This window comes from Arvicola amphibius, chromosome 8, assembly GCF_903992535.2.
Source record: "Arvicola amphibius chromosome 8, mArvAmp1.2, whole genome shotgun sequence".
Lineage (NCBI taxonomy): Eukaryota > Metazoa > Chordata > Mammalia > Rodentia > Cricetidae > Arvicola > Arvicola amphibius.
In genome coordinates, this window is record NC_052054.1 from 62,304,434 (window position 1) to 62,332,133 (window position 27,700).

Below are 27,700 nucleotides of genomic sequence, written 5' to 3' on the forward strand. Positions count from 1 at the left end.
AAATGTCTCTCTGTACTTAGCTCCTTTACAGTCAAAAAAATCAAAGAAAACACAACAAAATACATAATCCAGACTCTCTGTGAATTTTCCATTATTACGTGGCTTATTTTTACTCTATCACTTTACTTCTTTTAATCTATAACTATCTGTACTCTGTCTCTTTAAAGACTTTAACCTTTTTTTTAAGGCATTAACTTTATTCTCTATATTTTCTTTTTCTCTCTTTTAAGCCTACATGAGCCATTTAAAGGCCTTCTATGTCTGAATCTTTTCTATTGTGAATCTGTAATTTTTTTACTATCCAGGAGCACTTTTGTTTTGTGCTTTTAAATCGCTACACACTTAAGAATCTAAGCTGTGACATTCCTAGGTCAAAAACAGGTACTGCAGGCTTGCCACGCCCAGTCCAACATAGCTGAGCCGCTTGTGACTCTGAATCGGTTGCAGCTCTGAGCTGCAGAGCTGCGGGCTGCTCTGGATGTTGGCTCCACCTCTCTCCAATTTCAAAATGGAGGATGTACCATTTTCTACTAGCTCTGGGGCCGCCAGGTAGGAGCCGCACTCAGCACTTTAACTCTGAGACTGAGCATGCAGCACAGAAACTCTTTTCATCCAAGTTATAGCCAAATCTGACATGCAGAGCACTGCGCAGTCTGAAAACATCTCTCTGTATTGTGGCAGGAATCCGCCATGCTCTTCCACCTGCCTAAGCCTGATTCCGCCATCTGCCCAGGTGCAGGCAGGGATCTCTGAGCCTTTGGACCGGTCTCAGTGCACTCTCCTTCCGATCCCACGCGGGAACAAAAATATCCAGTCCTATAAAAGCCATTGAAATGCTTTAAAGCCAGAGTTCGCGCTGGCGGCACAGCACAAGGAAGGTGCATTTTAAAATGACTCAGCTTTTTCTCTGCCGCTATTGCCGAAACAGGAAATCTCTCTATGGCACATCCTAGCAAATAGCAAAAAGCTGTGTTAAACTCTCTCTCTCTCCTTTATTTAAAGCTTTTTCAGGTTTTTACGTGGATTTGATCACCACGTTGGAGCGCCAATCTGTAGTGTGAAAGCGGCGGGGCTGCATCCCGCCACCCGCCGCTGGCTAGCTTTACCCAAAATAATTACACGGAAACTGTATTCTTTTAAAACACTGCCTGGCCCATAGTTTCAGCCTCTTATTGGCTAATTCTCACATCTTCCTTTAACCCATATTTAGTAATCTGGGTAGCACCACGAGGAGTGGCTTACCAGGAGAGATCTTAACCTGCGTCCATCTCGAAGAGGAGCAGCATGGAGACTCACTATCGTGACTGCCTGAAGCGTCTCTCCCCAACTCTACTTCCTTGTTCCCACAATTCTGTTTTGTCTACTCCACCTATCTAATTTTCTGTTCTCTTAAAGGGCCAAGGCAGTTTTCTTTATTAATTGACCAATGAGAGAAACATAGACAGATAACTCTCCTCATCACCCTATTGCAGGAGCAGGTGGACTTATGGCTAGTACAACAAATGTCTTGTTCACACTTTTATCATTCCATTTGTGTGACCTCTGTTAATATTGCTAATGCCTCTTATGTGGTGAAACAACTCAATGGTTAATTGAATAGCCCTTGAAATGCTATAATTAGCACACCAGATTGTTGATACCTGTGTGCCCTGTTTTAGCCAAAGGGTTGGTTGAATACCATAGCCCAAATGGGAGGCTGGGTCCAGTGGTGATTGGGGACCCTATTGCTGGCAATCTCAATGCCTATTGCCATAGGCATTCATCTCTGAATCCTGTGTAATATCAGACAACCCATGAGAATGCAGCATTTGGTCACTTAGCAAGTCCTTCTGAGCCTATTGGCCAGTAATTCGAACGTACTCCAGGTTTGGTTGCAAATACTGCACCAACAACGAAAATTCCTCCGTAGACGGGTAACTTCTACAGAAGAGGGCCCGCCTAAGACAGGGAAGGGGCCTCCCAAAGACAGGTAAGGGTTTACTCTTCTCCGTTTAATTTGATGTTAGCTGTCGGCTTGCTGTAAATAGCCTTTATTATATTTAGGAATGACCCTTGTATCCCTATCTCTCCAAGACCTTTATCATAAAGGGGTGCTGAATTTTGTCAAAGGCTTTTTCAGCATCTAATGAGATGACCATATGGTTTTTTTCCTTCAGTTTACTTATATGATGGATTACATTGATAGATTTTCGTATGTTGAACCAGCCCTGCATCTATGGGATGAAGCCTACTTGATCGTAGTAGATAATTTTTCCAATGTGTTCTTAGATTCTGTTTGCCAGTATTTTATTGAGAATTTTTGCATCAATGTTCATGAGTGAGATTGGCCTGTAATTCTCTTTCTTGGTTGAGTCTTTGTGTGATTTAAGTATCAGGGTAATTGTAGCTTCATAGAAGGAATTTGGCAGTGACTCTTGTGTTTCTATATTATGAAATACCTTAAGGAGTATAGGTATTAGGTCTTCTTGGAAGTTCTGGTAGAATTCTGCATTGAACCCATCAGGTCCTGGGCTCTTTTTGGTAGGGAGGTTTCTGATAACAGTTTCCAATTCTTCGCGACTAACAGGACTATTTAGAGCATTTACCTGGTCCTGGTTTAACTTTGGTATATGGTACTTATCTAAAAAAGTGTCCATTTCTTTTACATTTTCCAATTTTGTGGCATACAGGCTTTTGTAGTAAGATCTAATGATTCTCTGAATTTCCTCTGTGTCTGTGGTTATGTCCCCCTTTTCATTTCTGATCTTATTAATTTGCGTGTTCTCCCTCTGCCGTTTGATTAGTTTGGCTAAGGGTTTGTCAATCTTGTTGATTTTCTCCAAGAACCAGCTTTTTGTTTCATTGATTCTTTGGATTGTTTTCTGTGTTTCTATTTTATTGATTTCTGCCCTCAGTTTGATTATTTCCAGTCTTCTACTCCTCCTAGGTGAGTCTGCTTCTTTTTTTTCCAGAGCTTTCAGGTGTGCTATTAAGTCACCAATGAGTGCTTTCTCTGTTTTCTTTAAGAAGGCACTTAGTGCTATGAACTTTCATCTTAGCACTGCTTTCATTGTGTCCCATAGGTTTGAGTATGTTGTGTCTTGGTTTTCATTAAAGTCAAGAAAGACTTCAATTTCTTTCTTTATTTCTTCCTTGACCCAGGTGTGGGTCAGTAGTTGACTGTTCAGTTTCCATGAGTTTGTGGGCTTTCTGGGGGTAGCATTGTTGTTGATTTCTAATTTTAATCCATGGTGATCCGATAAGACACAGGTGGTTACTAATATTTTTTTGTAACTGTAGAATTTTGCTTTGTTACCGAGTATATGGTCAATTTTCGAAAAGGTTCCATGAGCCACAGAGAAGAAGGTAAATTCTTTCCTATTTGGGTGGAATGTTCTACAGATGTCTGTTAAGTCCATTTTGTTCATTACCTCCATTAATTCTTTCAATTCTCTGTTAGGTTTCTATCGGATTGACCTGTCCATTGGTGAGAGAGGAGTGTTGAAGTCTCCCACTATAAGTGTGTTTCGTTTGATGGCTGCCTTGAGTTCTAGTAATGTTTCTTTTACATAAGTGTTGCTTTTATATTAGGGGCATAGATATTCAGGATTGAGACTTCATTCTGATGGATTTTTCCTGTAATGAGTATATAGTGTCCCTTTCCATCTCTTCTGATTGATTTTAGTTTGAAGTCAACTTTGTTAGAAATTAGTATGACCACACCGGCTTGTTTCTTAGGTCCATTTGCTTGATAAACCTTTTCCCAACCCTTTACTCTGAGTAGATTTCTGTCTTTGTGGTTGAGGTGTGTTTCTTTTAAACAGCAGAATGTTGGATCCTGTTTTCGTATCCAATCTCTTAGCCTGTGCCTTTTTATAGGTGAATTGAGTCTATTGATATTAAGTGATATTAATGACCAGTGGTTGTTAACTCTGGTCACTTTTTTTTGTAGTAGAGTTTGTGTGTTTCCCTTCTTCTAGTTGTGCTGGTGAAGGGTCGCTAGATGCCTGAGTTATTGTGGGTGTTGTTGAACTCCTTGGTTTGTGATTTTCCTTCTATTACTTTCTGCAAGGCTGGATTTGTGGCTACGTATTGTTTAAATCTGTTTTTGTCCTGGAATATCTTTTTTTCTCCATCGATGGTGAATGCAAGCTTTGCTAGGTATAGTAGTCCAGGCTTGCATCCATGTTCCCTTAGTGTCTGTAATACATCTATCCATGCTCTTCTGGCTTTCATGGTTTCCATTGAGAAATCAGGTGTAATTCTGATAGGTTTCCCTTTATATGTTTTTTGACCTTTTTCCTTTGCAGCTCTTAATATCTGTTCTTTATTCTGTATGTTTTGTGTTTTAATTATTATATGGCGTGGGCATGCTTTCTTTTGATCCAGTCTATTTGGTGTTCTGTAGGCTTCTTGTACCTTCATAGAAACATCCTTCTTTAGGTTGGGGAAGTTTTCTTCTATAATTTTGTTGAGTATGTTTTCTGAGCCTTTGAGTTGTAATTCTTCTCATTCTTCTACCCCAATTATTCTTAGGTTTGGTCTTTTCATGGTGTCCCAGATTTCCTGGATGTTTTGTGTTAAGAATTTGTTGGATTTGCTTTGTTCTTTAATCTGTGAATTTATTTCTTCTATAGTATCTTCAGAGTCTGAGATTCTTTCCTCCATCTCTTGTATTCGGTTGGTAATACTTGTCTCTGAAGTTTCTGTTCGTTTACTCAGAGTTTCCATTTCCAGTCTTCCCTCAGATTGTGTTTTCTTCATTACCTCCATTTCATTTATCAGGTCTTGTACTGTTTCCCTTACCTGTTTGATTGCTTTTTCTTGTTTTTCTTGTTTTTCTTGGGTATCTTTGAGAGATTTATTTATTTCGTCTACCTTTTTGTTTGTCATCTCCATTTCTTTATGGCAGTTTTTTACCTCCTGTTTAAGGTCCTCTATTATTTTCATAAAGTACTGTTTAAGGTCGGTTTCTTCTATATCTTCTGGAGTAGGGTGTTCAATTCTTGTTGTTTTGGAATGTCTGGATTGTGGTGATGTCATGTTGCCTTTCATGTTGTTGGAGGAGTTCTTGCATTGGCGCCTGCCCATCTCTTCAAGTGGAGCCGGGAGGTGCTTGGTGTCTTAGACCAATCTTTGCTGTGACTGAATCTGGTTGGGTCTCCTCAGTTTCAGAGCAGGAGTTATTCCTTGCGGCACAATCTGAAGGAGCCTGCACTCCCTTGCAGGAATCCTCAGACCTGCCTGGAGGCCAGAGTCTGACCCCTTTGGGTGGATGGCCTTAGTACAGGAGCAGGACACCTGAAAACACTAGGGAAGGCTTGGGAGATGCAGGGACATGAGAAACAAAGACAAGCCTGCAGAGGGAGCTGGGGTAGGGGGTCTGTGGTCTCTTCCAGGACAGGTTGCCCCAGGGTCGCACTCACTCACCAGTCCAGATGGAACTCCACTGCACAGAATCAGGGGTTCCAGGCAGCCCAGGGATGCAGCCCTGACAAAAGGGCCAAGGTGGGGGCAGGGCGGGCCTCACTATCTTTTTTATTAATTTTTATTTAGTTCTACATTTTTCTCTGCTCCCCTCCTTCTTCAACCCTCCCCCAAGGTCCCCATGCTTTGAATTTATTTAGATGATCTTGTTTTTTTTCTACTTCCCATGTAGATTAGATCTATGTAAGTCTCTCTTAGTGTCCTCTTTAATGTCTAAGTTCTCTGGGATTGTGGTTTATAGGCTGTTTTTCTTTGCTTTATGTTTAAAAACTACCTATAAGTGAGTATATGTGATAATTGTCTTTTGGTGTCTGTGTTACCTTACACAAAATAATGTTTTCTAGCTCCATCCATTTTTCTGCAAAATTCAAGTTATTGTTATTTTTTTCTGCTGTGTAGTTGTCCATTGTGTAAATGTACCACATTTTCCTTATCCATTCTTCAGTCAAGGTGCATTTAGGTTGTTTCCAGGTTCTGGCTGTGACAAACAATACTGCTATGAACATAGTTGAGCACATGTCCTTGTGGCATGATTGAGCAACCTTTGGATATATAGCCAAAAGTGGTATGGCTGGATCTTGAGGAAGGTTGTTTCTTTATCTTCTGAGAAATCACCACACTGACATACAAAGGGGCTGTACCAGCTTACATTCCCACCCTCAATGGAGATGTGTTCCCTTTTCCCTACAACCTCTCCAGCATAAGTTGTCATCAGTGTTTTTGATCTTGGCAATTTATACAGATGTAAGATAGAATCTCAGAGTTGTTTTGATCTGCATTTCTTTGACGACTAAGGATGTTGAATATTTCCTTAAGTGTCTTTCGTCCATTTTAGATTCCTCTGTTAAGAGTTCTCTGTTTATATCTGTACTCCATTTTCAAAAATTGGATTATGTGTTCTTTTGGTGACCAATTTCTTGAGTTCTTTGTATATTTTGGAGATCAGACCTCCATCTGATGTGGGGTTAGTGAAAATATTTTCCCATTCTGTAGGCTGTCATTTTGTCTTGTTTACCATGTCCTTTGCTTTACTGAAGCTTTTCAGCTTCAGAAGATCCCATTTATTAATTGTTTCTCTCAGTATCTGTGCTGCTGGGGTTATATTTAGGAAGTGGTCTCCTGTGCCAATGCATTCAAGTGTACTTCCCACTTTCTCTTCTATAAAGTTCAGTGTGGCTGGCTTTATGTTGAGATGTTTGGTCCATTTGGAGTTGAGTTTTGTGCATGGTAATAGACCTATCAGAATTACACCTGACTTCTCATTGGAGACAATGGAAGCCAGAAGGTCATGGTCAAGCATTATGCTGACATTAAGAGACCATGGATGCCTGTCCAGACTACTATACCCTGGGTCTCACAATCTTAAGTCTTACCCTTGCACAATATCCCCTGATCTTTGTATGGCTAATAAGATAATAACTTTTATTATACACTTTTTAGTTTTTATATCAGTTATGAATGTCAGAATTAAAAACTACTCACTACTCTCACTGCAAAGACAAACTTTGCTGACTAATCCAAAGAAAGAGATACCTATCCTGGTACAAAAAGCATAGAGAACACCAAGTGATCGTAATCAGAAAAAATATCTCCAGGACAAATAATAATTAAAACGCTTAGTTACAGAATTGGAGTTGAGACTGAAGGGGAATGCATAGTTTTGGTTTGTTTCCTCTGGCTTTCTCAATTACAATACATACTCCAGGACAACCCACTAGGGACAGCACAAGCCATAGCAAGATGATCCCTCTTATATTAATTAGTATTCAAGAAACTGACCCATGAACATGACCACAGGCCAATCCAATGAAGGCAGTTTGTCAACTGACAATCCTGTTTCTCAGGTTTATCAAGTTAATAACTAAGTATATAGCAAAAAATGTAATCTAATGGACTGAAGAATTTATGAAAATCTCAGGTAACTTTATTCTTTTTTTTGGTTTGAAATACATTTTGTATTTCTATTACTATTTTTTCTTACATTAATTTTCCTAGAATACATTTTTTCCTAAGCTGGTACCTACCATTCTACTGAAATTTTTTTATGCAGGTAGCAAACTGATAGATCCTGTTTTATATCTAATCTGTTAATCTTAATTTTTATCATGAAATTCAGGCCAAATACTCTGTTATTCCTGAAATATATACATTTGTTCATGCACCTTGATTGATTTTGTGGTGTTAGCTTAGACCTCTCCATTAGTTAGCCAGTCATGATTTATTCCACTGACCTCTTGAATGTGTTTTTACTTGTCTTCAGAAAATATTACTCCTTTCAGTATCCTCTGTCAAGCTGGGCTAGTGATCATAAATTTTGTTATATTCTTACTCTTATAGAAATTTTGTTTTTCCTTCATTTTAATGGATTGTTTTCCCAGGTATAGCAGTCTATATTTAAAAGAGTGGGCTTTCAGAGTTTAAAATACCTCTTCCTATGTTGTTCTGGCTTTAAATATGACTGTTGAAGAATCAGAAGTTTTTCTGATGGTCCTGTCTTTACAAGTAACTCAATCTTTCTACATTGAACTTGCTAATACTCTTCCTTTTGTTTGTGGTTTTAGTGTTGTAGAAATATGTCCAGTGGAGTTTCTTTTCTTGTATATTTGGTATTGTGTAGGTCTGTAAAAGACTGTTTGTCTTATCTGCAATTGGGAAAATTTCTTCTATAGGTTCATTAATAATACCTTACATGCCTTTTGTGTAGTATTCTCTTTCAATTCCCATAATTTAAAGATGTAGTCTTTGCTGGCATTCCAGAGTCTTCTCATATCCCCTTCATATTCTCATAAATTAATCATTAACATTTCTGAATGATACATTTTATCTGTCTCATTTTCCAGGCATGAGACTCTGTTTTCCTCATGATTCATTCTGTCATGAAGCTGTTCACAGGGCTTTACCTTGGGCTTATGCAGTTTTTTATTTCTATAATAATTCAGAGAGGTATTCCTCTAGCAATTGTCATTGATGAATTCTATAATCATGAACTGAATTAACAGTCTTATTTCATTTAGTTTATTGTATTCTCTGACAATGTATTCATGTCTTCTTTCAGTTTCTTGGACATAGTTAAATTTTTCTTCTAAATCTTTCTTTGTTTTTTTGTTTCTGTGATAAGACTTTTGCATCTGATCTTAATATGTGGAAGTTTACATTATTTCTATTGTAGATTTTTAAAAACATATTCCATTCATTTCTATTAATGTGGTAGACTTTGTAATGTTTAGAAAAGGACTAAATTGTGGTAGATTTCAGATTTTCTTTAATGAAAAGAAAGGATATACCTTTTGACACATCAAACACTAGTGTTTCAATTAATGAGGAACTGTAATGGTTCTTTGATTTGAATTTGGATTATTGCTTGGGTGATATTAATAATTTCCTTAGCATTTGTAACATGGGAAGGGCCTGCTTGTTGGGGTTTTTGTTCCGCCTGATATCCCACAGCTGGAAAAACCCAAAGAAAATCACACCGAGATCTCTATAAGTTATAAAGCTGATTGGCCTATTAGCTCAGGCTACTTATTAGCTCTTTTGGCTTATATTAACCTATTATTCTGATCTATTTTTGCCATATTGCTCAGTAACTTTTTCAGCTGGCAGGTCACATCCTGCTTCTTCGGTCATCTGTGCAGGACTGGGAAGAATCTACCTTCCTCCTTCCCAGAATTCTCCTGCTCTCATTGCATCATTTCTACTTCCTGTCTTGTTTGCCCACCTATACTTCCTACCTGGCCAATCAGCATTTATTTAAAACATGATTGACAGAATACAGACAATTCTCCCGCACCAAGCATATTTCTATGACATCATTTTAAGCTATTTTGCATTCAGTTATAGATGGGATGCCATAAGTTTTAGTGTACATTATGACATCACAGATTTTCTATTATATACAGTTCTTAGTGCTTAATTCTTCACAGGCTTCTCTCTGCTATTGGATGCTCTAAAGCTTAAGGTTGTGAAAATTAATAATTAATGTGATTTGGGGTAGAATTTCATGGGATTCTGAATGTAATGAGACAAACAGTACTGCCTTCAAATACTTTGTTCACTTTCCACATGAGGTGATATCTGACTTTATAGATAATGAATAAGTAAGAGCCTCTCTAAGTACTTCTTTACTTTGGAGATATTCTCAAGAACCTCATTAGAGTCGTTGGTAATTTATTACTTGAAAAACAACTATGAAAACTTCTCGACTCCCCAAATCAATGTTGTCATTATCACTGCATTTGAAGTAAAGTTTGCAGTCCTAAAGGGAGGTGAGGTCACAGAACCACAGATCTTTATCTCTAGGTTGAGATCCCTTCTTCTCCCACATCTCTGTCTCTTTTTAAATTGTTTTTATTGAGCTATATATTTTTCTCTGATCCCCTTCTTTCCTCTCTCTTCCCCTCCTAACCTCTCTCATGGTCCTCATGCTCTCAACTTACTCAGGAAATATTTTTTTTATACTTCCCATGTACATTAGATCCACGTATGTCTCTCTTAGGGTCCTCTTTGCTGTCTAGGTTCTCCAGGATTATAAATTTTAGGCTTATTTTTGTTGTTGATATCTAAAGGCCGCTTATGAGTGAGTACATATGATATTTGTCTTTCTGGGTCTGGGTTATCTCATTCAATATGATGTTTTCAAGATCCATCTATTTGCTCCCAAATTTTAAGATGTCATATTTTTTTCTGCTGTGCAGTACTCCATTGTGTAAATGTACCTCATTTTCCTCATCCGTTCTTTGGTCAATGGGCATTTAAATTGTTCCCAGGTTCTGGCTATGGCAAACAATGCTGTCATAAACAATGTTGAGCACATGTCCTTGTGGTATGATTAAGCATCCTTTGGGTATATATCCAAAAGTGGTATTGCTGGGTCTTGGGGTAGGTTATTTTCTATTTTTCTGAGATAACACCTTACAGATATCCAAAGTAGTTGTATCAGTTTGTACTCCCACCAGGTAAACTCTTATTGATTGTTACAATTGCTATTTATACTTTCTAATTCACAGGAACTTTAAGTATGTAGCAGATGTTGTTGTCTTGGTAAAGTCAATTTTGTCTATCCCAATGCAGAACACTCTTATCTAGAGAGTTGGAACACTGATGTGGAAAATCATTTGGTAATTTTTCTAAACATACTATGACTACCTTAATATGTAAGTTATAGGAAATTATTGCATCAAGGAAATTTCTGCCAATGCTGACCCTAGACATAGGAAAGAGATATGTTAAAATCCAATGCACTTAGTAGTAGTCATGTAACAGATTTCAGAGTATTTGATAGGTTGAGATTAACCTAAAACCCTTCAAGAGATCTGATTTAAAAAGTTAAGATTCCTAGAGTATAAATAAAGATTTGACTACTTGGAAAACAGAGGATAGTATGAATATTCCAATGCCAAATGATACCTTTTATTTCCCAATCCTAATGTCAACAGAATTGAGTGAGCCATATGTACACAATCATTTTCATTTTTCAAACACAATATTACTAAGAACAGACAGTTTTATACAGATAAAACTTAGGAAAAATGTCAAATGCTTTTTCTGGGATGAAGTTGTTAACTTTATTTCATTTTGTTTTAGAACTTTTTGGTAATCTATTCTATAGACTATAATTTTTTGCCTTCCAAAGATTAGGTTTACAAAAAAAGACAATACAAAGCTAAATCTGTATATAAGACATAGATATGAGAAGTCACCAAAATCTATCCTTTAGTTAGCTTCTCTAGATTAAATATAAGAGTTTTTAGCTTGGCCTATTTTGTCTTAGTCTTTCCTCTATGATTGTATCTCTTAGATACCTACTGTTTTCTAAAGAGAAAACAGAGGAGAAGAAATATAAAAAAAAATAAGAGGGGATGGGGAGGTAGCTTTGTAGGAAAGGAGGGGAAACTATAGTTGGTATGAATTGTATGAGAGAAGAATAAATGTAGTTAAAAATGGAAGAAAAGTTATTTCATAACAATTACCACCACTCAGTTTTCACTATGTTTGCAACTTATCCTATGCCTACATTACTTGTTCAACCATATTATGGAAATAGACTTTGAAGAGCAGAACAATAAAACTCATTCAGTTTTACTTAGGAACCACTACAAAAGAAACCATTAATGTTATTTTTCAAGAATACAGCAGCATCTTTCCTCATTCAGCACTGCTGTGATCATAAGAGCAGTTTAAGCAAGGAAACAGTCCAAGAACCCCTGAGGCTTTACCTTTGAGAGTTAAGAGGCTTCCCTCATTACATTCATATTGACATTTGTATGGAAATGAGTGAATAAACAAGTAAATCAGGGGCAAAATGATAAAATCTGTACAGCTATAGACAAATTACTCTTTTTTTAATATTAGTTATACAAAGTAAGCAGAATTTGAGTACAATGAAGTCAAGATTCACAACAAAGGGACCCAAAGTGGGAAAACACAGAGAAACAATGGCTGTGATGTTTACCAGCCACCAACTGGGTCTATATAAAACTGCAATGAAACCTTGTAATATGGAAGAGATCGTATAGAAAACTACATAAGAGGACACCAGAATGAGGATGCTCTGGGTGGCTCTAGACTCAGGGGAGGTTCTTCGGGAATCTTGAGTGCTCCGGATGTGTTGAGTGTTCTGCTTGTGTCTGTAAAGAATGACAACCATGGAGCCACTGGACCAGATGATGAGAACAGAAAGCAAGAATTCAGGGAAAACAAACAATGCTGTGTACAGTGATTCTGCAATTTCATCATGACCCCAAGTGAAACAAAATGCGAAATCTCTTTTCTCTGTTGTATTTTTGTGACTCGATTTGATATGCACAAGCACAGGGAAAATGAAATTTATAGTGGTGTATAGGACCCAGCCAAGGGAAATAGAGAAGACAATATAGTTTGATGATTTGAATTCAAGATTCTTCCAAAAGGAGTTCTTGGGACTGATTGTGATGGCCTGATAGATACTCAAGAGGCAGGTAGTTCCCATGGACATGATTCTGCCAAGTCTCTGAATATATAAAAATAGTTCACATATAAACTCATTGAAGAAGAGCTTCATCCCAAAAGCTACCATTGTGTGGGGCACCCCTTTAGAAAGAATGATCAAGCAGTTGGCAGTGAAAAGATGGATGAGAATCAAATCAACAGGCTTCTCTCTATGTTCATTATAGTAAAGACCTAGATAATGGGAAAGAAGAGATATATTTCCCAGAACTCCAACTATACTTTGTGAGAAGAACATTATTCCCATTGCCAAATTCCTTGAGTGCATTTGGATATTTACTGAATTTTCCTTTAATTTGCAGAAACACTTCCTTCTCTCAAAAAATGGTGAATTTAGTACTGTCTTCTGGGGTGATTGTATGGAAGAATTACTAGAGATGAAGAAAAGACAACAAATATGTACAACACAGTGAGATCATGCCTCAAATGGCATGTTTTGGCAACCATTATAACTTTCAGAAGAATGTTCAATCTTTGAAAACACACACACATATGAAGAGAATATGTAAGTATCTTTCTTAGACTATTCAGCATTTAGAAGAGAGCAGTGTTACCATAAGAAATCAACAATAAGTCACTGCAAATAAAGAGAACACTAAATTTTACATTCCAGAATAAACTTTGATAACAACTTCAATTAGAATTGACTTCCATCACAATCTGCACCAGGAGTGTATCTATCCTGAGTACATATCTAATCTGAAATTTTAATATAAATAATGAAAATTTTATGCCAGAGCAATGTTGACATTTCTCTATGCCTAATCAATAAAATACGTATTACTTAACATAAAACTTATGGATTAGAAGGTTCAAACATCAAATTAAATAATGTCATTTTGAATGTTAGTGTTTGTTTACATTTTCAGTTAGGAGGAATATGTTTTAAGCAGAGCCAATAGTTTGTAACTCAAAAATCTTTAACTGAATTAACTTGAGATGTCATCTGGAAGAAATGGTAAGAGGGTGGGGTGATAGACTTGTTAAATGGACCAATTTAGTCACTGCCATATGGACCCCTCTGTGATACCATTCCACTGTACCTTGTAAGTACATGCAAATTTTTTATCAATAAGAAATACTAAAAAATGAATGTTAATGCTAGTAGTTGCCCCCCTTCACACACTGGCATTTTACATGATAACTACAAGAAATATTAAAAAAGTCAATTACCACTGAAAGGGAAAGTGAGTTGGGATAAAGGTATGTCTGAAGGAATACTAGAACTTTTCTAAGATAGATGTTATTGAAACAAAGACCCATATCATGGAGAAAAACAAGAAGCACCTCAGAATGTTAATGATGATGCTAAAGTTATAACAACACGGTATCCCTGATTTTTTTGTAAGATACTGGTGAATTTTATATCTCATGTTATTCTGATTTCCATTAGATAGAGAAACAGGTACAAAGAATGACATTCACCAGAATATACAGAGTCTTACAGGAGGTAGTTGAATATTCAGCATGCTTGGTACCATTGTTACTCTCCCCTTTTGGAGTTCCTGGTTATATGCAGTTGCTGAACACACACAAAGTAATGGTGTTGTTGATGAGTCTATCATGCCAGATATTGCAAGACAGGAAAATAATGATCTAACAAGAAAATATTTCAATCTAAGATTTGCCAAACCTGGAGATATCTGCAAAGACAGTAAGTTGGAAGTAAAATACACCCCATGTTAGAAAACTAAGAGTAGTGACCTTAAATAATATTCAGTGTGGAGAGCAAAGAAATGATTAATTGAACAGATAAATCATACAGCATTCCATATTCATCCCAAGACCCCTAGACCATTCCTATTTCCTAGTGTCATTCTGCCAGTTTCCAATGACTGATACTTGTCATTAAATTCTCTACAGGATTTAAGTTTCTGTAGCAGAGCCCTTAGTATGGACACATCTATAACATGAACTGAAATCATGTATTCCTTGTTATAAGGACCAACTTAAGGCTTTATTATGCTAAAACATAATATTTAAAATAAAAAAGCCATCTTATTCCTCTGGTACCTGTGATTTTCATAAACATGTCATATGAAAGATGGTGTTCCATTTACTGGTACAAAAAGTATATAAAGGCTATTTAGTCAATGATTGTCAAAATTTATAACAGCTATGAACAGTAGGCAGACTTGAGCAATGTGAACACATAAAGGCTTCATGTGATAAGTTGCATATGGTAAATTTCAAAAGTATTATATAAGAAACATTTTCAAAGTCTCAGTACATGCATAAATTGATTTATAGTTTGTCACTGAATCTTATTTTCAGTGCAATAGAAGCTGCCCTGGTCAAAATTGGACTTTACAAGTCCAACATATATGCAATATTTATTTTTTACCAGTCATAATTTTGCCACCCCAGGGCAATGTAGTATAATCAATCAAGTGAATTGTTGATCAATGTTATGTTTACCCTCAAACCATGCAAACCAGTGCAATAAAATAGTATTTCATAGAATTTCATTTAATAGTATTTCATTTAATTTATTAGTAAGTTAAGGAGATAGTTCAGTCAGTAAAATGCTTGCATTCATTGCATATGGAATTAATTCAAATTCCATAATTTACATAAATATATCAAGTTGTGGTGGCACACACTTTTACTGAATGAGGAGCCATGGATCAGAAGATTCCTGGACTCACTCACCACCCAACATAGCCAACTCATAGAGTTCCAGGATAGGGAGAGTCTTTTACAATTAAAACAATAGTAAATGAAAAGAAAGGAATATAGGAGCCAGAGCAGTCAAGGACACCATGGGAAGGCTCTCACAATCACCTAACCTGGGCTCACAGGGGCTCAGAAAGACTGAATTAACAGTCAGGAAGTCTGCCAGGGACTGACCTAAGACTCTATGCACATATGGAACAGTTTTGTAACTTGGTCCTCTTGTGGGACTCCTAACAGGGAGAAGGGGCTCTTTTCAACTCTTTTTTTAGCACACTACTCCTTATACTAAATCACCTTGTACAGCCTTAATACAAGAGGAAGTGCTAAATCTTAATGAAACTTGATATGCCATATTTTATTGATATTCAGGGTAGACCTGCCCTTTCCAGGATGGAGATGGAAAAAGAGAGGATTGGAAGGTGGAAGGGGGAATGTGGGAGGACTGAAAGGGGAGATGAGGATGTAAAATAATTAGATGAATTATAAAAAAGGTAAAAATGGTCTGTGGAACAACAACTGACATTGTGACTGACCACATATACATACACTCAATTAGGCAGGCACATGAATGAAGATACATTGACATACAAATTCACAAATAAATAAAAAAGTATTACTAATTTCAGGACCAGACTTGTATTTATTTAGGCCTATAATTGATCAAACTGTTTACTGATGAAACAAAATTTCTAAGAAATCCTAAATATGCAAAAAAACAGAATCTGTATAATAAAAACACTTTTATCCGAATCGTTGAGTTATAAAGACTAATATGATCCACAAATTTAGGCAAATGATTGTTTCTTTGCTTCACAGGTATAAAGCTCCGAGTTTCAAAATATACAAAGAAATCTGGAAAACACATGACAACGATGAGAGTAGCATTGCTATAAGAGCAAACTAAAGGAAATGACATAAGAAGTTTGTACTAACTGAGTGCTGTTCAAGTTTCACAATGACAATCACCTTCCTTTCAATATCATATTCAAGCTCAAGAGTGTGAACAGTCTCAATGGTCACCAACACCGACTTTAGGGCAGTCACATCTCCTGGTTCAGAAATGAATGTGGTGCTACATTTTTATTCTTGAAAGCATGCCTCACTCTAGAGTTAGATGATTTTTGTAGTTCTATAACAATCTTTAGTATAAATATAAAACCATTATTATATCAGCTATAATAGTCATACCAAACAGTATGTAAAATACTTCCAGGAAAATACTATTAATGGCCAAATTACTACAAATCTTAATTAAATCAGAAATCATATCTTAAAATGATTTACAATTGCTAAACTCAGGCTCAAAGATTTTACTACATAACATTAGCTATGTGTATAAGCCTAGGAAATAGCTCTCTTCAGTTGTTCTTTTCAGAGAACACAAAATCTTCATCTACATTCACATAATTTTTTTCTACAACTGCTTTTAAGCCGGAATCTATTCTTCTTATTTCAGCACTTACCAAATTTCCCTTCTTTTTCAATCTGTCTTCAAAGCTGAAATATAAATGCTCACTTGCTTCCTGCTTTCTCAGGAACCTTCTCTTGATTTGCAGCTCCTAACACCATGACAGCCAGCACTGGGGATGAGGACAGCATCTCACTGCTGAGATAAAGTTCTAGATCTCTATGACCTCATGTCCCTTCTAAACTACAATCTTCATTTCTTCTACAATGGCATTGAAAGTGCTGACTTTGAGTGGAGGAACTCCAAAATGTGTTTTCTCTGGTTGCTAATTGCCTAAAGCCATCATGAGTTTCTTGTGAATGTCTCCAGAGGGACCAAGTACTAAGGAGAGTCTCTTATTTTTCATTATTCTTGAAGGTTAATGAGGAGGGAAGGTGCAGAGAGAATCAGTGTCTCCTATGTAAGAGTCTTGCAAAGAACTTTGTGTCCCATTGGATTCCAGTTGACTCTGGATTCTTCTTTCAAAAGTCAAATTAATTATTTCTGGTCATATCCTACAGTTGCTCTAATGTTCAGCACTAAGTGGAGCAGAGTTAGTGAGCAATTCATAATTACATAATGAAATACCAATAAAAATACAATGTCGTAATCTGTGTTAAGTATCAATTCCCAAATTGGGGGTATGTTTTTTTTTTTTTTACTTCTAGTACAAAGAGAGAGTCAAGTATATCTCTGTGAGCTCAAGATCAGTTTGGTCTATATAACAAGTTCAAGGATAGCCAGAGCTGTATATCTAGAAAGGCCCTATGTCAAAGTCAAAATGAGACAAGAAGAGAAAAAGAAAAGAAATCAACTAAAAAATTAACTAGAAATTGTACTAAAATATGCTAGTAAAGGTTATAAACATTATCCCAACAGCAACAGTCTGTCTGAACACATGCCTATTCTTTGAGTGAATTGCATGTAACATTCTCTTACAAATCAATTCATCTGTATTCATCAAAAATGATATAAGATCAGACTATCTTCTCATTATAAAAGAATTTACTGGAATTGAACAATCAAGAGTAATTAAAAATAAAGAAGTTTCATCGTTTAGCAAACAGATCATAGATATTTGGATCTTTAACATTATCCTTCTTCCAATAAGAATAGCCTTTCAAGTGGTTTAGATAGCAATGTTAGAAAGATTCAGCCCACACTATCCAAATCACTTTTTGCCCATCTATAGCACTCAGCTTCCAGAACTCTTTGAGATACTATAATTTTCTTGCATAAGTTGGAAGCATAAAGAACAGCTGAACACATCCTAGGGAAGGTGGAGTACTTAAAATTAGCCCGAGAAAAAGGGAGGTAGAGCAGAATGTAGTCAAGATAATTGTATAATAAAAATATGACCTCCAATCATGTACTCTTCCACTAATATAAAACTTAGCAAAAAGCAGTTCAGCTGAAAAGATGCAGAACACTGATAGGCTATTGCAGGGAATTAAGACATCCTCTGAGTTTATAAATTATTGCACTGTATCATTTGGGTCATGTAAGAATGTTTCTGGAGACAACATATCCACTGAGGGCTGTTGCTGAACTTCAAGCATGGTGAGTGATGTGAGGTTTGCAAGAAATATAAATTGATCAAACTAAGGAATTCCATAAAATTGAACACATTCTGACTCAGATTTGCAATTTTGTAATTGTCCTTAGTTTCTTTGGACAGACATTCAATTCAACAGAAAGAATTCACTACCACAGCAGAAAACCTGGAAAATAGGTTCTTTCCACCTGCAGCCTAAAGTTCTAGGTAGATGGAAGGAAGTCAGGATATTGATAGAGGGGTTGGGAGGACACAGGTAATCCACAGATGCCTATTAGTTGGCAATAAAATGATGAAGGATACAGTAGCAGATGAATTTATGGGAAAGAAGAGCAGACAAAGAATGGAAACCTCTAATTTTTTTCTCACACCTCAAATTAATTTTGAATGAAACATTCTTCCCTACTCACTTTAGTAAAAATATAATTTTTAATAATACATAAAATGAAGTATGTGTAAATACCATAATATCCTATATTCATTAAATGTGTATGATAAGAATCAGTCAGACCCTATAATACTAAATCTCTATAGATTAAAATGGGGAGGATGACATGAACGTCTCAGCTTCGAAAGTTTGCCAATTCACCAAGATTTACGATGGATTTGGCATATTACAATTGAACACAACTAGAGGTGGGATACTGAATAAATGGAAAACTCACTGTGCAGAAGGGAAACATTAGATAATTAGGTACTTTCAAAGCCATAATAAGAACTGAAAGTCATGATAACGGAAAGGCAATGGGGACAGGATTAGGGACTCAGCTCTAAGACAAGCCTGGTAGAGACAACATCACCTCTCTACTAGCTGGTTTATATTTTTCCAGTCAATAATTTTTATGGAATACCCTTGAAGTTCTCAGTTCTTCCATTATCACAACTCAAGAAACAAGAACAATAAATAAACTGCAGATGAAAATTACTTCCCTAAAAAATACCATAAAATGAAAGAAATTAATGAATCTTGTATGAGAAAAAATATTTCCAAAATGTACCTTTAATTAAAGGTTTTTGATAAAACTTCATTTCTAAAGACTCCTTGAAGCCCACAATTAAGACTAGACAACCATTTCCAGATTGGTAAATGTATATTTATCAACAATCTATACCGATAACCTTTGAAGTACAGAGTGCACATTCTCTCCCTGAGCTGATTCTATCAATTCAGGAGGCTGGAGTGAGTTCTGTGCATTTTGGAAATTGCTATGCTAAGTATTCTGTACAAGGTGTGTTGCTGCCAGATAGATTTGTTCAGAGAGTAGAAAATAAAACTGGTTAGAGACAATAGGATGAGTAGTCTTTCAATCTCATATTTTGAACAACATTCAGTTCTGTTTTGAAAGGTTTTTGAAATGAGGGAGATCACACAGAATACATAAGCACTCTTAGGACATTCTTGAATGATGTCAGAATTTCAAGTACTTGTACAGAAAATTTATTTTACTCTCTTCAAACATACACGTATATTGGGGGAATTTTTCATTTTTATTAATATTTTAATTTATTTTATATCATTTTATATCCTGATCACAGTTTCCTCTATTTTTGATCCCATTCACTCCCCTGTCTCTTCCCAACCTCTTTTTCACTCCTCAGTCTGCTTTCAGAAAGAGATATCAATAATGCATGGCACATCAGATTTGGACAGGACCAGTATGCTTTCCCTGTATCAATGCTGAGTGAGGCAAACCATCTTGGGGAACAGGTTCTCAAAAATCAGCTCATGTACCAGAAGCAGGTACCGATTCCATGGCTAGGAGCCCCACAAACAGATTAAGATTCACAATTGTCACACTGCATCAGACCAATCTATGGAAATGTTTTAATGACCATTGGCAGTTTCTAGAGCATCTCTGACAGAAGACAGGCAATACTATAGTCCTGAAGATTGCTATTCTAGATAACGTCATGGATAGACCCTTTAAATATGTCATGTTCAATGAAATGAGGCTCCATGATACAAATAGTGTTCTGCCCACTATGTCTGTCATTACTGCGACCTTTACAAATTCAAAGGCTGCCAATTATTCCTGACTTTCATGCAGACATTCTAGTCTATGCATTTTTGTTTAGTCAAAATATCTCAGTCCTGATCCTCTTTATCTTTATTTATGCATAAAAACTCCATCAAACAATCTTCTAGCTGGCAACTCTTCACTTTTTGTTAGCTCCCAGTTAAAAGAAGCCAGATCATTCATTGTGTTCTCTTGACTCAAAAACCTGTTATGCAATGCTTTTGATCATTTAGGAATTTTGAATTCCCTATGAGTTTAATGTGGGCCACCTATCCCTGATCCTGAAGCATGGATCTATAATTCCTGTAATTTCTCATGGTCTCTTTTGGTGAACACTGTATGAACACTATAATTGACAGATCCTTTTATGTACTTGTTTCCACTTTCTTTAACTTCCATTTCTATCAGGATTCAAGTAAAATCATTTTGTTTTCACTAATGGGATTGGAAAAAAAAATCTTGTGAAGCCTTGTGTTTAGAAGCCTGAGAACCTGAGTAGAACAATCACAGCCCCATAGAAGATGCTAGCATGGGAATATATTTTTGTGCCTTAATCTAGTGGACACCTCCACTAGAGTACCTGTACCCTAAGCAAGTCCTGACCAGAGTCAGGAAATAGAATACAATGTTCCCGTGGGCAGAAAATATCAAAGCTTAACATGATTGGTGACATGAACCTGAGAAAGAGTCTGCGAAATTAAAAATTGAAGACACTTGGGAAGACCATATAACTTTTATTTTACTGGTAATTTTCATTTTTATATTTGCTGCCAGTTGCTAGTTTATATTACTTTATTAGGTGTGTATGTATACATTGAAATAATTGTGGCGTGTATATTGGTTTCTGGACTGCCCTTAGCTTGGAACCCCAACTGGGAATATAGAACATGGTCCTCTGGATTAATAGAGTCTACAGAATACTTCTCCAATTTTCTAGTATTACAGAACCATACTCAAATGTTAACTTGCCCACTCTGCTCATTACTTGGCCTCCTTTTTCAAATCCATTCTCTTTTAATAAAATGTGACTATTCATTTAAAAATGTAGCTGTTATGAGAAGGCATAGATTCAATATTTGAAGATGTATTCACCTTACTAATTTTACATCCTTTACATGCTAATGCTTTTAAATAATTATTGCTTAAGAACCAAAACACTTAAATTACTATTGCCCCAAACTATCTGACCAACCAACATCTTCTGCAATTTAATACATATTAATTAGTTGTTTGAAGAATATATCCTAGATGAAATATTTAAACATACTTTTTTTTTAAACATACTTTTGAGTCTCAGTCGAGCTGGCCTTGGTGAGCTCCATTAGACCAGCCCCACAGTCTCAGTGGGTGGGTGCACTCCTCGCGGTCCTGACTTCCTCGCTCATGTTCTCCCTTCTTCAGCTCCTCACTTGGGCCTTGGGAGCTCAGTCCTGCACTCCAATGTGGGTCTTTGTCTCTATCTCCATCCATCGCCAGATGAAGCTTCTATGGTGATATGCAAGACATTCATCAGTATGACTATAGGAAAGGGCCATTTTAGGCTCCCTCTCCTCAGCTGCCCAAGGAACTAGGTGGGGACATCTCCATGGATACCTGGGAACCCCTCTAGAGTGAAGTCTCTTGCTAATCCTAAAATGGCTCCCTTAATTAAGATATCTTATTTTTAAGATATCCCAGCTCGACTGGGACTGAAAAAGCATGGGATCAAACCAGATTCTCTGAACGTGGCGGACAATGAGGGCTGACTGAGAAGCCAAGAACAATGGCACTGGGTTTTGATCCTACCACATGTACTGGCTTTGGGGGAGCCTAGTCTGTTTAGTTGCGCACCTTCCTGGACCTGGATGGAGTGGGTTGGACCTTGGACTTCCCGCAGGGCAGGGAATCCTGACTGCTCCTTGGACTGGAAAGGGAGGGGGAGGGGAGTTAAGGGAGGGGAGTGAAATAGGAGGTGGGGAGGAGGCAGAAATTTTTAATAATAATAATAATAATAATAATAATAAATCTAATAAAAAGAAATATTTAAACATAATATGATTCAGAGAGGAGAAAGAAAAAATTTGAAAGAATCATTAAGGATTTACCTATCTTGCTTGGAATAACAACAGCAATTAATGTAAAGATTTGTGAAAGTTTGGGATTAGTCTTTATCTCCTCAATTGCTGTGGGAGGTCCATCTGTCTGTGTGCTGCTTTTCTTGGTTAATGAATAAAGAAATTGCCTTGGCCTGTTGATAGGGCAGAACTTAGGTAGGTGGCAAGACTGAACTTAATGCTGGGAGAAAGAAGGGCAGAGTCAGGGAGAGCTGCCATGAAGCCTCCAGAGTCAGACATGCTGAATCTTTGCCTATAAGCCACTGCCATGTGGCTATATACAGATCAATAGAAATAGGTTAAATTAATATGTAAGAGTTAGCCCATAAGAAGTAAGAGCTAATGGGCCAAACAGTGATTTAATTAATACAGTTTCTGTGTGATTATTTCTGGGCTAAGCTAGCCAGGCTGCCAGGAATTGGGCAGTGGGAACCAATAACCAGCCTCTCCTCCTACAGATTGGTGTTCTAACATGTGCTGGCTAAATCCACTTAACCCGAGAAAGCTTGAAAAGGAATTCTAGAAAAAATACGTTGTTTAGCACAGCTTTTTGCTGTTTGCTTGCAGCATGCTACAGTTCCTTTAAGAGAGATTTTCCTGACCCAGCCACAGCAGAAAAAAGCTGCAGCAGAAAAAAAAAAAAAGCAGCGGTTTTAAAATGCAGCTTTCTGGGGTATGCTGACAGTGTGAACTCTGGCTACAGAAAATTTTAATGTAATTGATGGGCCTGGGTATTTGTGTGCCCACTCATGGTTGGGAGGAAAGTAACTGATACCAGGCAGTTACTGCTCCCTGCCTGGGCAGGTGGTGGGATAAGGTCTACTAGGCTTGCACAGGTGGAAGAGCATGGTGAATTCCTGCTGCCATACACAGAGATGTCTCCAGGCTGTGCAGTGCTCTATGTGGCAGATTTAGTTATTACTCAGATAAAAAGGGTTTATGTGTTACACGCTCATTCTCAGAGTTAAAGTACTGAGCCTGGCTCCTACCTGGAGGCCCCAGAGCTAGCAGAAATGGTACATCCACCATTTTGAAACTAGAGAGAGGTGGAACCAGCCTCCAAAGCAGATGCAACCAAGCTGTTTACCATTTAAAAAGCTCTTCAAGACAGTAAAGAATTACAGATAATGCAATAAGGACAGATTCGGACATAAAAGGCCTATAAATGGGTCAAAGTGTTGGATAAATGTATGTAGTTTTGGAAGAAAGAAGAAAAAGCTTATAGAGAGTCATAAAATAAAATTAATGTTTTAGAAAAAAGGGTAAAATCTTTAAGGAGACTAATACAGACAGTCATAAATTAAAGAAGTAAAAATAATAAAATAAATATTAAAAAGTAATAGAGTAAAAACAAGCCAGGTAAAGATGGATTATACACAGAGAGTCTGGATTATGTATGTATATTATTGTGTTGCTTTTGAATTTTTTGACTGTAGAGGAGTGAAGTACAAAGAGACATTTCATTGTATGGGCTGCTAAGCTAAAGCAGCATGTATATTATAAAGGTATCATGACTTTCAAATTTGGGTCTAAGGATATGTTGCTTCGGAAAAGTTCTGTTTCCACAGGAGATGAGAATCTGTGGATTGCTTCAAGACCAATACGGTTTGATAAACCGTGTCCCTATGATAGTCTGCTGTGAACATCCCCACAAAGAAAATACTTCACTCAACTGGTGACTGAGATGAACCTAACACACAGGATACACCATAAAAGACCTTATTAACAGCACCCCAAATCAGCAGGAAGAAGTATGGCCAAACCTATGCCCATATCCCCAAATATTGTTTGTAAATGTTTCTTTACATTTAAAGGGGAATATTATATATATGAATAATTTGCATTGGTATGGATCTTGGTTTCTTGATACAAATTTAAGGTGAATTTTGTTATATTATATATGTATATTTCTGCCCTTGATTAAGATATTTGTGTTTGTTTTCTTTTCTTTTCCCTTTTCCTATTAATTTTTATTACTTTATAAATAATACCATTCAAAATTTTCAGTTCCTCTCCTCCTCCCATTCCCCTCCCGCTCCCCCACTCACTCTTCCCTCCTCTGCCTCCAGTCCTAAAGAGGGCAGGATACCCTGCCCTATGGGAAGTCCAAGGCTCTCCCCCCTCCATACAGGCTTAGGAAGGTGTGCATCCAAGTAGAATAGGATCCCCAAAAGTTAGTACATGCAGTAGAGACAAATCCCAGTGCCATTATTATTAGCTTCTCAGTCTGCCTCAATTGTGAGCCACATTCAGAGGGTCCAGTTTGAAATAAGAAAACACAGTGAATATAGTAGGCTGGAGTTAAACTCACCAAACACCTACTCATTAGCCTTTTACCCATCAGTATTTGATCAACATAAATGTAAAGAAAAGGAAGAACAAAAGCCCATGGGGCTTATGGTTCTTACGAGTACCTTGAGTACCAATTTTTCTTTTTCTATTACACCAAGGAAATGTGAATGATCCAATTTCAACCCATAAATATGTCCATGTCTTTAAGATCAGTAAGAGATCAAGTCATTCCATTTCACTGGTGGATGGCAATAGAACATTCTCATAACAAAGGAAGAGTGATAAGTCTTGTAACCAACCCGAGTTGTGTAACCTGGGAGTGGTCTCCTTTATAATAAAAGACTTCTTACCCAAGGGGAAAAAAGATATTGTGTTTGTATAGTTCATTTAAAAATGTAATGTATAATTAAGAAATAGAGGTTAATAGATAATCATCTATAATAGTCAAGCTTGTAGTCATGTTAGATTTTCTCGATGTAAAGAGATATATTTCAGGGGCTGGAGAGATGGCTCAGAGGTTAAGAGCATTGCCTGCTCTTCCAAAGGTCCTGAGTTCAATTCCCAGCAACCATATGGTGGCTCACAACCATCTGTAATGGGGTATGGTGCCCTCTTCTGGCCTGCAGGCATACACACATACATATAGAATATTGTATACATAATAAATAAATATTTAAAAAAAGAGATATATTTCAGTTAGATAGGTATTCTTCAAATCTTTCAGACACCTTCACAATATGGCATTTAAGTGTTTAAAAATTTTAGGACTTTTCATGACAGTGAGACACATCTGCTCCTGGCAGCACCAAGCTACTTCAAGAAGAAGATGGGCATGGGCATCAAAGAGGCTCCTTATAGAGTTGGTTAGCTATTTGGGCAAGAAGCTGTTCTTGCCTGGACTGCTTAACTGGATGTGCAGTACCTGCAGAGAAATGACTGCTGAACTTGCCTAAGGAGAGAAGATCCTTTGGGATTCCTGCTTCATGAAAGAGTCTGCGAGATGTTCTGCAGGACACAGAAGAAAATGACTGACAAATTGCCAATAAGGAAGAACTGTCTTTGAAATTTCCTGCTTCATGGAAATGTCTGCTGGATACTATGGGCCTCTTGGCTGAATATAAATCCTCCCTCTCCATCTGCAGGGTCATAGGATCCCCCAACTCAGCCTGCTTCGCAGCTGAAGGACTGGGGACAAAGTGGTGAGGGCAACTGTTGCAGGTGTTTTTTTGGTCCCACTGAGCCTGGACCCAGAAAGTGCACCTTTTTGTCTGTGAGGTCCCTGGCCAGCAAGTGGCTCTGATCCTGTACCAGAAGATCTGTCCTTCCAGAGGGGTGAGTGTGTGCTGTACTGGCAGCCTGGCAGGATGCCCCGGAAAGGAAGCTCAGCCAAAACAATCATATCCAATAAAGGAACTTCCAGAGGCATTACCATCCCTGACTTGAAACTCTATTACAGAGCTACAGTATTGGCATAAAAACAGAGACATTGACCAATGGAATTGAATTGAAGACCCGATATTAACCTACAAACCTGTGAACACCTAATTTTCAACAAAGGAGCTAAAAATATACAATGGAAGAAAGAAAGCATCTTCAACAAATGGTGCTGGCATAACTGGATGTCAACCTGTAGAAGAATGAAAATAGTTCCATATCTATCACCATGCACAAAACTCAAGTCCAAATGGATTAAAGACCTCAATATAAATCTGACCACACTGAACCTGATATAAGAGAAAGAGGGAAGTAGACTGCAACACATGGGCGTAGGAGACCACTTCTTATGTATAATCCCAGTAGAACAGACAATAAGAGCAACAATGAATAAATGGGACATTCTGAAACTGAGATGCTTCTGCAAAGCAAAGGACACTGTCATTAAGACAAAAAGGCATGCTACTGAATGGGAGAAGATCTTCACCAACCCCACATCAGACAAAGGTCTGATCTCCAAAATATATAAAGAACTCAACACACTAGACGTTAAATTCTAATTAACCAATTAAAAATGGGGTACTGAACTGAAAAGAGAATTCTTATCAGATGAAGTTTAAATGGCCAAAAGATACTTAAGGTCATGCTCAACCTCCTTAGTGATCAGGGAAATGCAAAACAAAACAACTTTGAGATACCATCTTACACCTGTCAGAATGGCTAAAATAAAAAAAAAAAAACAAAAAAACAAACAAAAAAAAAAAAACAAAAACAAAAAAAAAACCAAAAACACCAGCCTATGCTGGAGAGTATGTGGAATAAGGGAAACAGTCATCCATTGCTGGTGGGAATGCAAACTTGTGCAACCACTTTGGAAATCAGTGTGGTGGTTTCTCAGGAAATTGGGAATCAATCTACCTCAGGATCCAGCAATACCACTCTTGGGAATATACCCAAGAGATGCCCAATCATACGATAAAAGCATTTCTCAACTATGTTCATAGTAGCATTATTTGTAATAGCCAGAACCTGGAAACAACCTAGATGTCCCTCAATGGAAGAATGGATAAAGAAAGTGTGGAATATATACACATTATAGTACTACTCAGCGGTAAAAATCAACGACATCTTGAATTTTGCATGCAAATGGATGGAAATAGAAAACACTATCCTGAGTGAGGTAACCCAGACCCCAAAAGATGAATATGGTATGTACTCACTCATTAGTGGACTCTAGCCATAAACCAAGGACATTAAGCCTATAGTTCGCAAACCTAGAGAAGCCAAATAACAAGGTGATCCCAAAGAAAAACATTTATAAATCCTCCTAGAAATTGGAAGCAAACAAGATTGCTGGTCAAAAGTTGGAAGCATGGGGGTGGGGGAAGGGTGGGGATGTGGTTGGGGTAAGGGGAGATGAGGAGAGAAAAGGGAGAAAGGAAAGACTGGAGAGAGCTTGGGTGAGTGGGAGGGTGGAGATGGAGGATGGGCGGATATAGGAGCAGGGAAGAAGATATCTACATTAAGTTAGCTATTTTAGGGTTGGCAAGAGACTTGGCTCTAGAGGGGATCCCAAGTGTCCACGGGGATGTCCCTAGCTAGGTCCTTGGGCAGCAGAGCAGAGGGTGCCTGAAATGTCCTTGTCCCACTACCACACTGATGATTATTTCAAGTATCACCATAGAATCTTTGTCCAGCGACAGATGGAGATAGAGACAAAGACCCTCGTCAGAGC

General features: G+C 37.4%; 1 protein-coding gene across 1 annotated transcript; it reads right to left on the reverse strand.

Annotated features, from left to right (window-relative positions):
• Positions 1-11,785: 11,785 nt before the first annotated feature.
• Positions 11,786-12,718, reverse strand: LOC119821726 (vomeronasal type-1 receptor 4-like). Its single transcript, XM_038340854.1, has one exon. The coding sequence runs from the start codon at positions 12,716-12,718 to the stop codon at positions 11,786-11,788; it is 933 nt and encodes a 310-aa protein (XP_038196782.1).
• Positions 12,719-27,700: the final 14,982 nt, after the last annotated feature.